The sequence below is a fragment of the Hyla sarda genome, chromosome 1, assembly GCF_029499605.1.
Source record: "Hyla sarda isolate aHylSar1 chromosome 1, aHylSar1.hap1, whole genome shotgun sequence".
Taxonomy (NCBI): domain Eukaryota; kingdom Metazoa; phylum Chordata; class Amphibia; order Anura; family Hylidae; genus Hyla; species Hyla sarda.
This window is the reverse complement of record NC_079189.1, coordinates 351,289,495-351,305,301: the sequence shown is the minus strand read 5'-3', so window position 1 is coordinate 351,305,301 and position 15,807 is coordinate 351,289,495. Positions and strand designations below refer to the sequence as shown.

The 15,807-nt window shown below is 38.7% G+C and overlaps 1 protein-coding gene across 1 annotated transcript in view; it reads left to right on the top strand.

Moving 5' to 3' along the window:
• Positions 1-13,459, top strand: part of LOC130307425 (uncharacterized) — a 114,200-nt gene extending 100,741 nt beyond the window's left edge. Inside the window, exons 3-6 of the mRNA XM_056552166.1 lie at positions 245-568; positions 1,893-2,010; positions 10,994-11,101; positions 12,184-13,459. Coding sequence (XP_056408141.1) covers positions 245-568; positions 1,893-2,010; positions 10,994-11,101; positions 12,184-12,301 — 668 coding nt within the window. The 3' untranslated portion in view covers positions 12,302-13,459. The remainder of the gene's footprint in view (positions 1-244; positions 569-1,892; positions 2,011-10,993; positions 11,102-12,183) is intronic.
• The last annotated feature ends 2,348 nt before the right edge of the window (positions 13,460-15,807 follow it).

The following is a 15,807-nucleotide window of genomic DNA, read 5'->3' as shown; positions in this document are numbered from 1 at the left end:
CAGCCTACCTTACATTCAAATCCCATACTGCCCATTACTATAGTCCACATAAGAGTGTATGTATTAGATTCTCTTGGCTCTGAGTGTGCTGGATACAGTGCAGTTTCCTTAATCATTTCAGAGCATGATGATCCAGAAGACAAAATGATTTCTATCCAGAATGCAATGTTATTATAGGGCATACTTTCTAAACATGTATATGATAGTATTTGCTCATTAACCAGTATGTGCGAAATTCTTGTAGGCCCTAGACTTGATCTTCCCAGCAGCAATACATCTCCATTTTCACACCAACCTGAGACTTCATCTAGTCCTCAACTGCCACAAAGTGCCAACTCAGACATTTCTGATACCAGCAAACAAACCAATAACATCAATGACATTTTTGCCGATGATGATGATAATGATGACACCCTCTCCAGCAACAATGACAGAACAATTTCACCAGAAATAGATAATATTGTCAAGGATCTGCCGCCAGCCTCAGTGGAGCCAGTGATTACCGAGTCCCAAGCCACACCTTATGATGAAACAGAGGATTTTATACAAGATACATCACAAAACAAAGGTAAGGCAGATGTAAAAGAAGCACCATTCCTGCACAACATCCCTAAATTAATATGGAAACATTATGGGAAATTAATAACATTTTGAATCCATCTTCTAACATTTTTATTTTATTCTTTATTTAGGAGAAAATCATGAATCATCTTAGTCATGGACTCCTTAAGGGTTAGAGAAATAAATCCATGGATTTAGAACAGACGTAGCCAAGCTGTAATAAATAGTGAAAATCAAATTTAGTGCTTTTGTAGATTAAACTAGTCTTAAAGAAATAATCCGTGCAGAACATAAGATGTCTCTCAACATTTTAAATGAACGTTTCTCATGGAGCAACAGAATTAAATAAATACCTAGATGATGATAGCCGGAGTTTTCTACTTTTTATTGGTCTATAGTTTTGATAAATAAGTAATGCTGAACTAATATTGCAGTACTCTTACTTCCCTGTTATAGGTTAGTCCTCTAGCACTGATGTTGGGGACCATGGCTTTAGGAAGAATTATGAGTAGGGAGCAGTCTATCTACTTAGAGGAACACTCATACTAAATATCTAATACTATGGTAGTATTGTTTCAGTGGCCAACATATTTAAAAAGATTATACATGTACAGGAACGGGCTCCATTGACTTTAATGGCTCAAATGTAGTCATCGAGTGCCTTTGTGAATATAATTTTTCCAGAACATATGTGTTTGGGTCAGAGCCCAAACACATATGTTCTGGAAAAATTATATATTCACAAAGGGACTGGATGACTACATGTGGGCCATTTAAGTCAATGGAGCCCGTTCCTGTACACATATATTTTGGCAACCCATTTTGACAGAATCCTGATATATACTTGCTATATGTTGGCAAGTTGCAACGGGAATGCAGCCTAATCTGTAATGTCAGACACTGACCATAGAAAGTATAGCTTTGTTTCTGAAAAAAAAAAAAATAACTCTGTTTGCTAATCCTGGACAACCCTCTGAAGCCTATTTGTATATACATTTTATGCTAGGGACGTTAGGGACCCACTCTAAATAGGTGGCCTTGACGTGGCGAGTGGGCTTTGTACTTTTTGATCAAAACGTATATACTAACAACCTGTTGGTTTTTAAAATTATGCTGAGAAGGAATTAGATCATTGTACAAGATTGTAGATGTGCGACCATGTCTGTCTTCTACCTGAATTCACTATTTCTATATACTGTGCACAGTTCATGAATACAGTTTACACACTAGGTATAGGCTTTTTACTGCCTAGTATTATTGTACATAAATGACATGCTATTGGTTAAAACTAACTAATGTTGCAAATAATGTTGTTTTCTATGCATTTTTAGAAAACTATGAGCGTTTGGGACTTGAACCATGGAAAGTAGGTGTCATCTCAGCAGCTGCTTTTCTAGCAATAGAGGCAATGGTGCTTGCTGTATATTGCTTCATGTGTAGGAAAAGAAGGTATGATTTCCCATTCAATGATAATATTTCAAAATGTGCTAAAATGTAAATGTTCATTGTTATCTGCACCACACTTAGATCCCCCAGCTACATCAATTTACATTATAGCATTGTACAAAGAAAATTGCCATTGAAGTTAAACTTGAATGGAATTGAAAAAAAGGACATGCTTTTTACAGAAACAGTAGGAAGAGGTGCTTGCTTGGTGCAGAATAGCACCTCCTTTATGACACTTGAGCTTGGAAGTAAAACATGATTTTATAACTTTACCTAGGAGATAGGTATCATTATATTTTCTATGCCAAAAACATTTGTTATATCTATGCTATCTCTAATGTACATGGTAGTTAGCACTCTATTATTTCAAATTTCATACAAAGCTTTCTATGTTGATATAGTTGCTGTAGATTATCACCATGTTCATCTGAAGTTGTCAATTGCTCTTTCTTCCAAAGAATTGACAACCTCAAAAATATCCCTGAGAATACTTTTTTATACACTGGAAGAATTTGGAAGTTACTTTGCTTTTTGTTACTTGCTGTTAACTCTATTTGCGAGTATAATAAAACGTTTTTTTTTTTTTTTTTTTTTGGGGGGGGGGGGGATTTTCTGATGGAGTGTCTTTTTTCCAGTATTTTGGAAAAGGAGAGAAGACAAAGATCTTGATCAACTATAGCATCAGAACACTTGGTAGACTGCTTTGTGTGGAATTTGTATGTTGAATGTTCTGTATATCCAATGTCCCCATTTTAGAGAAAAAAAATGACATTGGTTGTAGGAAGTGATGAATATTGGATGTACAGGACTGGGACCACGACAACATGTGATACAGCATATGTTCAGAGCACAAACTGCATGCATAGCTTCTTCTACATTAAGACTTAAAGACTACATTAAAAATAATAATTAGCACATATTTTGTATTGCTTCACTGCTTTTAGCTTACATGAACTTTAGATTACAGGGATCTTAGAATGATTAATTGAAGATCTCGAAAAAGAATAAAGTGTGTGCCCTGGGAAAACCACAAGACATGTGAACTATTAATAGGAATGTGCCATGGAAGGGCTACTGAAGTGAACAGATGGCATGGGATACAGGCTGCCACACTTATGAACACTCATAATTTAGAGCTGATTTAGGCCAATCAGTTGTGTAATTACAGCATTATGTGATTGGCTGACAGGCTTACAGACTGCGACAAGAGGAATATTTGGCTGGTAGGAACATGGTACCAGATAAAGCCAGTAATTCAATTACTAGTGTAGATAAAAAGTGGATACAACCACTAAATATACTCCTATGTATTTTTCCAAATGTGCAGACTGGTAAAAGTTATTTTGAAAGATAATATTCTAACTCTAAACATCCCTCTCAGTATTTTTCATTAAAGGGGTATTCCAGGAAAAAACTAACATAAATATATATATATATATATATATATATATATATATATATATACTTTCTGGCTCCTGAAAGTTAAACAGATGTGTGAGTTACTTCTATAAAGAAAATCTTATTCCTTCCAGTAGTTATCAGCTGCTGAAGTTGAGTTGTTCTTTTCTTTCTGACAACAGTGCTCTCTGCTGACATCTCTGCTTGTCTCATGAACTGTCCAAAGTAGTAGAGGTTTCCTATGGGGATTTTCTCCAACTCTAGACTATTCCTGAGACAAGCAAAGATGTCAGTATAGGGCACTGTTGTCAGGCAGAAAAGAACAACTAAACTTCAGCAGCTGATAACTACTGGAAGGATTACGATTTTTTAATAGAAGTAATTTACAAATCTGTTTAACGTTCTGAAGCCAGTTGATATGTAAAAAAAAAAAAAAGTTTTTTTCCCTTGAATACTAATTTAAATTTATAGCTCCAATCTCTCTTCTGTACTGCTGGTGTACAATATTAAATATTAAGAGGTCCCTCTCCTAGTTCATGCATGGAGGTTAAAGAAATATAAATCTTTACACCTGGAGTTTGTGTATTTGTCCAACATCACAAAATCTATTTCCATGCACCATTTATGACAGAGCTATATTGTTTACTTGTTTTATAATAATATTGAAAACTAATAACCATACCTAACATCCTTTCAAAAGCAAGATTATATGTATTCTATTCAATATATGACTGTATTAAAGTGCCATGCCTGATGCACTGCTTACATCAGTTATGCTTTCTATCTTCCATAGTACATCCTGGTTTTAGCTATCTTAGCATGGAACTATAGCACAGCATGTTGTACACTAAAGTATCTGAGGCATAAATGATACACAAAATACATCAACTATACAATTCATAATTTGTAACACTTTACTATGTGAATACGGCCTCGCATTATATGATTTCAATGTTTTATGAGAGTTAGGGCTCAAGCACACGCCCGTATTACAAACTTATACAGTATCTTACATAAGCGAGTCCACCCCTCACAATTTGTAAATATTTTATTATTTCTTTTCATGTGACAACACTGAAGTAATGACACTCTGCTACAATATAAAGTAGTGTGTGCACAGCCTGTATAACAGTGTTTAATGTTCTGGTCCCTCAAAATAACTCAACACACAGCCATTAAAGGGGTTGTGCGCTGCCCTGACTTTCGGAGCTCCGCACACAGCGTCCGGAAGTTCATTACTCCGAACGCTGTGTGCGGGCTTCCGTGTTCGCAGCCGCCGGGCGTGACATCACGCCGGGCCCCTCGCGACATCTCGCACGCCCCCTTGTGACGTCTCGCCCGCCCCCTCAACGAAAGTCTATGGGAAGGGGGCTCGACCGCTGTCACGAGGGGGCGGGCGAGACGTCACGAGGGGGCGGGTGAGGGGCCGGGCATGACGTCACGCCCGGCGGCTGCGAACACGGAAGCCCGCATACAGCGTTCGGAGTAATCAACTTCCGGACGCTGTGAGCAGAGCTAAATTGATTCCAGCATCTAAAATGAAAGTAAAACAATCCCAGCAGCTCAACGGAGATGATCGGAACCATCGTGATAAAACCACAATGTCCCGATCTGCAGGAGAGCTCTCACCTTCCTCCTCACCGTCCAATCGGTGATCCTCTGCTGTCTCCAGCCTCCGCAGACTATAAATAAAATAATATAAAATAAAATAATATAAAACTTACATGAATTCGAAATCCTTGTAATCGTATGGACCTACAGAATAAAGATAAGGTGTCAGTTTAACTGAAAACTGCACTGCGTAGAAGCCCCAAAAGTTACCAAATGGTGTTTTCTTTTTAGTTCACCTATACTCTTTAGTTTTTTTTTTGTTTCAACGCAGATTATGTGTATTTTGGTGAAGCAAAAAACAAGCCCTTATATGGGTCTGTAGGTGCAAAAGTGAAAACGTTATGATTTTTAGAAAGGGGGAGGAAAAAACGAAAGTGCAAAAATGAAAAATTGCCTGGTCCTTAAGGTAAAATGGACTTCGTCCTTAAGGGATTAACTGCATGTGCTCAATATTACAGTATATACAGAGGTTGTCTTTGGGAAAAAGACGCACAAGTGCTGCCAGCATTGCTGCAGAGGTTGTGCTCAGATCCAACATTGCACACTGCATCAAATTGGCTGTTATCCCAGAAGGAAGCCTTTTCTAAAGATGATGCACAAGAAAGCCTGCAAACAGTTTGCTAAAGGCAAGCAGACTAAGGACATCCATTACCATGGATAACCAAGTCCTGAGGTTTGTTGAGACCAAGACAAACTTCTTTGTTTCAGATGATGTCAAGTGAGTGTGGTGGCAACTAGGTGAGGAGTACAAAGATTATAAATTCCAACATGTACTATGACATACTGAAGCAGCACAGGATCCTCTCACTTGAAAGACTGCACTGCAGGACAGTATTTCTAAATGATAATGATGCCAAACACACCTCCAAGATGATTAATGCCTTTCAAAATAAGCCAATGGTAAAGGTGACGGACTTCCCAAGCATGTCTCCAGGCCTAAACCCAATTGAGCATCTGTTGGTCATCCTCAAACAGAAGGTGGTGGAGCACAAGGTCTCTAACATCTACCAGCTCTGTGATGTTGTCATGAAGGAGTGGAAAAGGACTGTGAACTTCATGCCCAAGGTACTTAACCCCTTAACGACGCAGGACGTATATTTACGTCCTGCGCCGGCTCCTGCGATATGAAGCGGGATCGCGCCGCGATCCCGCATCATATCGCGTCGGTCCCGGCGCTCATCAACGGCCGGGACCCGCGGCTAATACCACACATCGCCGATCGCGGCGATGTGCGGTATTAACCCTTTAGAAGCGGCGGTCAAAGCTGACCGCCGCTTCTAAAGTGAAAGTGAAAGTGACCCGGCTGCTCAGTCGGGCTGTTCGGGACCGCCACGGTGAAATCGCGGCGTCCCGAACAGCTGACAGGACACCGGGAGGGCCCTTACCTGCCTCCTCGGTGTCCGATTGGTGAATGACTGCTCCGTGCCTGAGATCCAGGCAGGAGCAGTCAAGCGTCGATGACACTGATCACAGGCGTGTTAATACACGCCTGTGATCTGTGTAAAAGATCAGTGTGTGCAGTGTTATAGGTCCCTATGGGACCTATAACACTGCAAAAAAATGTCAAAAAAAGTGTTAATAAAGGTCATTTAACCCCTTCCCTAATAAAAGTTTGAATCACCCCCCTTTTCCCATAAAAAAAATAAAACAGTGTAAAAAAAATAAATAAATAAACATATGGGGTATCGCCGCGTGCATAAATGTCCGAACTATAAAAATATATAATTAATTAAACCACACGGTCAATGGCGTACGCGCAAAAAAATCAATGTGACCAAAGTCAAATAAGCGCATTTTGGTCACTTTTTATACCATTAAAAAATGAATAAAAAGTGATCAAAAAGTCAGATCAAAACAAAAATCATACCGATAAAAACTTCAGACCACGGCGCAAAAAATGAGTTCTCATACCGCCCTGTACATGGAAAAATAAAAAAGTTATAGGGGTCAGAAGAGGACATTTTTAAACATATAAATTTTCCTGCATGTAGTTATGATTTTTTCCAGAAGTGCGACAAGATCAAAGCTATATAAGTAGGGTATCATTTTAACCATATGGACCTACAGAATAATGATAAGGTGTAATTTTTACCGAAATATGCACTGCGTAGAAACGGAAGCCCCCAAAATTACAAAATGGCGTTTTTTCTTCGATTTTGTCGCACAATGATTTTTTTTTCCATTTCGCCATGCATTTTTGGGTAAAATGACTAATGCCACTGCAAAGTAGAATTGGGGATGCAAAAAATAAGCCATAATATGGATTTTTAGGTGGAAAATTGAAAGGGTTATGATTTTTAAAAGGTAAGGAGGAAAAAACGAAAGTGCAAAAACGGAAAAACCCTGAGTCCTTAAGGGGTTAAAAGGGTGCTCCGGGAAAGTTAAGAAAAATAAAAATGTCCCAAAGCCACCGCAATACCTGTTCTGTGTCCCCTGTAGTTTCCCTCTTTCAGCTGTCACTTACATGCTGGAGTGAGAGAAAGACGTTGTAATCTGATCCTGCTTGTCGCAATGAAAACTAACCCCCACCCTCCTGGAAGAAAAACACCTCGTGATTTCTGTCTGCACAGCCACACCTCCCCTCCCTCTCCCTGTGTAAGGATCTTGCCAGCAGAGAAGTTGCTCTTTCCCTGCTATAGATCTGATCACTGACTGCTGCCATTCAGAGAATAGCATGATTTATTGCTGGGGGGATGGATAGTTTAAAAGAAAAGACTTGTACAGTGTGTGCTGCTAACAAAAACACAGTATGCACAAAGATAGTAAGAGCAATTGGCTGGCAGCCATTACACAGAGCTGCAATGACTGATTGGAGTTGTAGTCTTGGCTGCAAGCTGGCAAAATCCATGTGATCCAATGTGTGCACTCACACATTGTAGTAGAGTGTAATTTATTTAGTATTGTCACAAGAAAAGATATATTAACAAAAATGTACTCATTCATGTGAGATACTGTACAAGATCTTGGCAGCATCAATATAAAACTTTGATCCCATACTTTCTTTATGTTTTCAACTCCATATGTAAGCATTACTAGGCATTTTTTTTTTATTAACATAGAATCTGTGTGAAAAAAATAGTGATAATCTTCAGTATATCATAGGTATGATAATCTTCAGTATAGGATAGGTTTTAATTGAAAATATCTCAACAACAGCATCATACCATTGTAAATAATATATGACTGTATTTCCTATATAAACCTTTATCATTACATTCCTTTATAATCCACTGGATCCTTAATGGTCTATTCACATGTACAGTATTCTGTGCAGATTTGATACGCAGGATTTTCTGCTGCAGATTTCAATGTAAACTGAATGACTGAACACAGCTTGAAATCCTGCGCATCAAATCTGTGCAGAATACTGTATGTGTGAATAGACCCTTAAGAAGTATTCCAGCCTGAAGCATGTCCTCCAGTTTAATCAGTGGAGGTACAACTGCTAAGTCCTCCACCAATCGCAAGAGCCCCAATACCCCATTCTTACTAGCCACCAGACTGTGGCTTGGAGAACGTGTGGTCTATTGCACTGACAAAAATAACGGTCTTAGCATTTGGACCAAGATAATAAATGCTTCAGGTTGGAATACCTCTGTAATATATATAGTAAAAAAAAATGGTGCTTATGACAAACATTGGAACACTACACATTTGTTAAAAATATATATAATTACATATCTATAGACTTCGGTGAATGTTATCATATATTTACAAGTTTAAGTCTTTGCTATGTGATATAAGCTTATTAAACAAGATTGATTACATTTACAATTTAATGAGCAGCTCCCTCCAAGGACATTCCCACAAAGGACTATTTGACAGATGTGCTTACATCTGCTACAACTTATAAAGGCAATTATGAAAATGAAAGGATTAATTTACATTGGTGCAGCATAGGGATAATCTTTACATGATACTCCAGTTAAAGCCTAGGTATATGGATTCAATGGACTGTAAACATTTAAAGCTGGTAATTACCTTGAATGATACTGTAGACTGAATATAAAACTAAAAGAAGTATTCTTAGTTCTTTATATTTTTTTAATGTACCCTATTTTATATACACGTGAAAAAAGACCCAAGACAATGTGTTAGTAACCATTGTGATTCATTGTGTCCACAATGTGTTTCAACATTACAGTGTCAGTGTTAAGAGAGTTTCCTTTGGGTTTATCAATAAAAGTACATTAAATGACTTCTCTCTGCCTTTCAAGATAAAGCATGCCCTATATATGTTATACATGCTACTGCTCTTATAGCTGAATGCCCTAATTAAAAAGCTATAAATGTAACAGACTAATATATGCTTCATTGCTGCTGTATTCATTCTTTACATTGGCATGTTCCCCACAGCACTTAAATGAGAACTCTGGGATCCAAAAAATATTTTTAAACTTCCCCAGGCTGCCGGCATTAAAAAAAAAAAAAAAAAAAAAACTGTACATACCTTCTTCTGCTCCCCCAGCACCTCTGTTAAACTGCTCAGACCTCTACAGCAATCCTCTTCTTGGTTGCTGGTGGTCGATCCGTTACACTGCAGCTCAGCTAATCGCCGACCCCATCAATATCCTGCAGTTATGTACAGTTTTTTGTTGTTTTTTTATGCCGGCAGCCTCGGGAAGTTTGAAAAAAAATGTTGTATCCTTAAGTTCTCCTTTAACTGTCCAATTATCAATATATTTTTTTATCATGTTGATATAGGTTGATAAAAGCATTCTACAAAAATAATGGAGGGAATTTATCACTGTATATGTAAATCAAGTTATTTTTACCATTATTTGCCTGAGCCTACGTCCTGTGTACTTCCCTCAAATAGTTTTAAAAGGTGTAAATTCTTTGATAATAGCTAAATATTATAGATCTATGCAAGTTTCAAAGTGTGGTCTGCGCTGGAGTAAGACTGTACAAATATGTCAATGTTTGCACCCAAATTTTGTAACAAAGCAATGGAGTATCTAGCTCACCAATCTGCCATGTATGCACGGATGCATGGGGACTGCACGCACAGAACAACTGGAAGCAAGGAATATCCAGCACCACGGCCTCAGATTAAGAACGTTGCTTTATTGGATCATCATTGACAGGAGCATAAAACTCAGTTGGCACGGACCAAGGAGTGACGCTTTTCGGCACACGTAGCCGCCTTAGCCGTACTACGGCAGTACGACTAAGGCGGCTAAGGCGGCAGTACGACTAAGGCGGCAGTCCAGGCTATGCTGTTAAGGCAACATAATATGACCAGGGTCAGTAGTTGGAAAGATGAAGCAAAACATCCGACTGTCCAGACGCAGAATTGAAACAAGGAATTTCACTTTGTAGTAACAGTACAATGGGAAAAAGGAGGAATGTCTTACGGAAGTAAGGCAAGATAACAACCTTCACAAACCTCCCTAATTGTAATGTTTCATCATAATTGTCCAGGATCATGTTTTCTCAACCTTGGTCTTATAGAAACCTGGTAATTACTGATACGGTTACACCGTGATATACTGAAGAAGTTATTATCCTTCAATCACATCATGAACTGCAGCTGAAAGATCAGTAAAAGGTCTTCAAATAATCCTGATGAGAGTCTAAAGGTAGCCATATACCTTAGATTATATGATTAGAAAATAAATGGTTTTAAACATCCAAACATGGTATTTTGATGACAGATACTCTTTATAAGGATGACTAAAAAGCAATATGAAGCCATAATCTGGTAATCTGGTTGCAAGGAGATCAACGTAGGCATGACAATTATACAGGTCCAATGTGTGCTGTGACTGCTGCTAATACAAGCTAGTTTTGCTATAGATATGTGTTACTTTACATTATCCAAATTACTGCAGACCAAAAATCATGTCAAGATAGTACAGTAAAAACATAAATAGGGACAAAGATTGGTTTTGCCATTTTCAATAATTGTACCTTTAATAAGACCAGAGCACAACAGAATAACCAGAACTAAACATGCATTTATTCTTTCTTTTAGACAAGTGAATATAGTCGAAAACTGTGACCGAGATAGTGAAGCTGGGGAAACAATAAATGTGGAATCAAATGACAATACAGTATCAGGAGAAGAAAGGACAATTAATGGGTGAGTCATTTTGTAAGTAAACAAAAATATTTGTTGTCATTGCCTGGGAACTAGTTACACCCCCTTTGTAGTGCTCTTCATTGTCTGAACCATTTTTAGGCCAGGGCTACATTGGCATTTTTGTAGTGCTACAAGATTGAATTTAAAGGAGTAGTCTGGTGGAAAACCTTTTTTTTTTTTAATCAACTGTCGCCAGAAAGATTGGTAAATTACTTCTAAAAAAAATTCTTAATCCTTCCAGTACTTATCAGCTGCAGTATACTACAGAGGAAAGTGTCTTGTCCACAGTGCTCTCTGCTGACACCTCTGTCCATGTCAGCAACTGTCCAGAGCAGCATATGTTTGCTATGGGGATTTTCTCCTGCTCTGGACAGTTCCTGACATGGACAGAGGTATCAGCTGAGAGGACTATGGTTGTGAAAGAAAAGAAATCCAAAAAGAAAAGAATTTCCTCTGTAGTATACAGCAGCTGATAAGTACAGGAAGGATTAAGATTTTTTAATAGAAGTAATTTGCAGATCTGTTTAACTTACTTTTTGGCATCAGTTGATTTCAATAAAAATTTAAAAAATGCCACCGGAGTACCCCTTTAATGAACACATTGCCATATGAAAACTTGTTGGAAGCTACGGCTTCCAATAAATAATTAAAATTAATATTATAGCACTCATTCTGGTTGGTTGGACTTCTGCATTTATGTGGGAGCTTTGTGTTTGCGTGCTGCTGTGCATAGGGTTACATCTAATGTATGTTGATAAATGCTACCTTGGTTGTGCTAAGATTACTATGCATTGCACACTGGTCACCATAGATATCAAGAGAATCTGGTTTCCTTCTGTCATTTGAGAAAAGGCACAGTACAGTAATGGGCTACCAAGAGATGTAACCACTCACATATACATACACCAAAAAATCCTTTGGATATGGGATAAGATGTTTAAAGCGGAGTACCCCTTTAACTTCTACCACAGCCCCTTCATTTAAATGATATCAGACCCTAACCAATCAGATAATAGCGAGTAATACACCATGATTGACCGTGGAGGCAAAACCATTTAAAGAAATATTTTTATTGTTTTTAGGGGACCTGCACAGAATGGAGGGACTAGTGCCAAGCCTATTGAGCAACAGGAAGCACAACAACAGGAGAGAGTTGATCTGCAAGTGAGACTTTTGGACAAAAAATCTACGGATGTTTAGAACAGCAACAAAAACATTACTACAGAAATACTGTTGCACTTTTTTTTCTCTTTTTTTTCTTAGAACCTCTTATTATTTAATGTTTGTACTCACCAACTACTAACAAAAATTATAGTTGTTGTTAAGTTCAAACTATAGTAAATGCATAAATAACACATATTTACATGTACACTTGTCCTTCCCACATCACAACTTTTGAGACTGAGATTTTGGATTTTACATTGGTCAGCATCGACCCTTACCACCAAGCACAAATATATTTGAGTAGCCATACATACACTATATTTACTTTATATTCATTAGGCTAGGATGCTCTCGTACCCAGCCCGGTAAATGTCCTGCGCAATTCATGTGATTTGTGACGCACATAGTGTATGTATCACCGACCACTACAGTACAGGAGCAGAGAGTACAGCAGGCATTGAAGCCCCTGCTCCTGTATGTGCTTTCCATGGTGTGCTACACTCATTGCATAGTCCACCGCAGAAACAGAGTTGCGTGCCACCAATAAGGTTGACGGCTTCTAAACAATTTTTTTCATTGTGAGGTTGCCCCAATCAGAAACGTAGCTTGTAGCTTCTGGAAACATGCAATATCTGCAACAGGGCCCTATATGCCAATTACAATACTGGTCTTTTTTGGAGAAGATGTGATTTGAGCCCCCTTAGGCACTAGGGCCCCGGTGCGACTGCTACCTCTGCTACCTATATAGCTACGCCCCTGGCCACAATCCCAACAACTGAGATGTAGACGGGTAAAGGGTATGCACATAACATCTACAGTATTTTGTGCGGCTTTATTGGGACACATGAACCACATTTCATATCGCTCCTAAAGGACTTGGCCATTGATAAATTATGTGTACAAGGCATGAATGACCACTCACAGATTCAAAGGTTCATTACATAATTTTTAAGAAAAAGACAACGATATCGTAAATTCAATTCCTGAAATGTAAGAAAGCTGTGGCAAAGTATAGCTTACAAAATAAATAAGCCACATTTTTAAAACATGAACAAATCAGAACAATTCCTTTCCAACTACAATGTTCCTAAGAAACTCTTGTTTTTTTATGGATAGTACAGGATGTCTTCCACAGCAGTAAAATACAGAGAAGCGTCCGCGGAAGAAAACATATAACGGTAATAGACTCTGTATACAAACCACATAAAATGTATACTTAAAATTTCTACCAAATTGCATGATCTACATTTGCTCTGTTTTTCCGTGTTATTTAAAAATAATAAAAAGAAATTTTAAAACAAAACATTACATTTAGTGATCTGAACTGCTATTTGCAGAAACTTTGCTATGACAGACTATTCTAACTTTGGTAAATCAAAATAATTTTTTTAAAGGCCCTCCCTCCATCTATGCAGAGAATAGGTATGTCTATTTCATTTCTACTGCACATTGGGAATTACTGCAAACCCTTGTAGAAAGTGACTTAAAGGCTGGGGAGCACTAGGTGAATCCGGCAGCTCCTGGCTCCTCATAGAGGTCTGCAGGCAGTTATGGGTTATGTATGTGATTCTTTCAGCTTCTAGCCCCTCTGTAGTGCCCTAATTTGTCATGTATAGCACAATGGAGGTTTGCAGGCAGTTATGGGTTATATATTTGATCTGTACAGCTCCTGACTCCTATGCTGTTTCCTCGCCTGTCCTGCATGGCACCAAAGATGTCTGCAAGCAATTATGGGTTATGTATGTGATATGTAGAGCTCATGGCCTCGCTGTAGTGTCATCACCTGTCCTGTATGGCACCACAGTGGTTTGCAGGCAGTTAGAGTACAGAGAGAGAGAGAGTGCAGGGACATAAGAACTAGTAACCTTACACAGTGCCAAAATCCTGGCTCTTCATTGTCTCTCCTGTCAGCCCTGAATGCAGAAGTAACTACAAGTGAGAAGCATGGAGAGTGGAGAAGGAGTTAAACCCTTACTGTTCTGCATCCCCTGCAGTGCCCTCATCTACACAGGAACAGGCAGGGGTTCCTGACAAGAAGGTGAAGTGATCTCCACAGCTGCCCCTAGCCATGCCACATGTTTTCTATGCTTCACCAGAAGCAAAGTAATTATCCATTCATTTCTGTGGGAATGTGTAGAAATGTGGCTCTATGTATGCATGTTATAGTTATCTAGTGTGTGTGTGTGTGTCTGTGTGTGTTGTATGTGTGACTATGTGTGATTGTGTGTTGTATGTGTGACTGAGGTGAATGTGTTGTTTGTGTGACTGTGTGGTGATTGTGTGTCCATGTGTCATATATATGCATACATGTGTCTATGTAAGTGGTCTCGGTGTGTATGAGTGGTCTAGGTCTAGGTGAATGCATGTACTGTATAAGGTCATCCATGTAAATGGTAATGTAAGGGCCTCAGCTTCATACACACACACACACACACACACACATATATATATATATATATATATATATATATATATATATATATATATACACACATATATACTGGCTGAGTACCCGGCGCTGCCCGGTTTTTCCTACCTTATCCTTGTGGGGGGAGAAAAATCAACAAAGGGGGAAGCTTTTGTCCTCCTATCCCGTCCTTAAAACTTGACCCCGTATACCCTCCTCATATCCCGTCCTCATATTCTGAGCTCATATCCTGTCCTCATATCTTGTCCACATATCCCGTCCCCATATCCCATCCCCATATCCCATTTCCACATCCCAACCTCATATCTTAACCTCATATCCCCTCCTCATATCCCGACCTCATATCCTGTCCTCACATCCCGACCTCATATCCCATTCCCATATCTTATCCTCATATCCTGTTCTTAGGTGGGGCCGAGTTGTGGTAAAGATATTTTAAGCTGAAAATAAAAGGGTGGGACTTAAAGGGTGGGCATGTCTTTGCGAGATGGGAGCTGGACTGACGCATTCACCAGGAGATGCAGAGCGGAGCTTGTGGAGTAAGGTACCAGAAGTCCTATATACTTGCATGGGACTTGAAACAAAACCCCATGCTTCACATATGGGGTGGGTTAGGGGTTAAATTAACTATTATATAATTAAATATTATATATTTTTATTTGACATATAAGTAACCTGTGACCAAGTATAATCAAAATATCTCCAGACGTACGGAAGTTATGCTGGAACATACATTTCCCATAGATTTGTATTAAAGGAGTACTCCTGTGGTCAATGTGTTTTTACATTTTTGACTTACTCTATTTGTTTTGTTTCATTTCTATTCTTGTTGTTTAGCCTACTCTATTTCCGTTCTTTGTTGTCTTTTTATCCCCCACTTTGTTTTCCTATCTTTGCTTCTATTTCCTGTTTCTTGCTGTGCTGAAAACTACAAATCCCAGCATGCCACATGCCTTGCTGGTTTGGGGTGGCTCCTTTTTTTTTTTGTTTGTTTGTTCCTCCCTTTACCCATCCTACTATTTTCCCAGGTCGGCCCCCTTATACACAGCACACTAATATAATCAGCCTTGGTTGGGATACACTGGCATACACACACAAAAGTGACTACAACTCC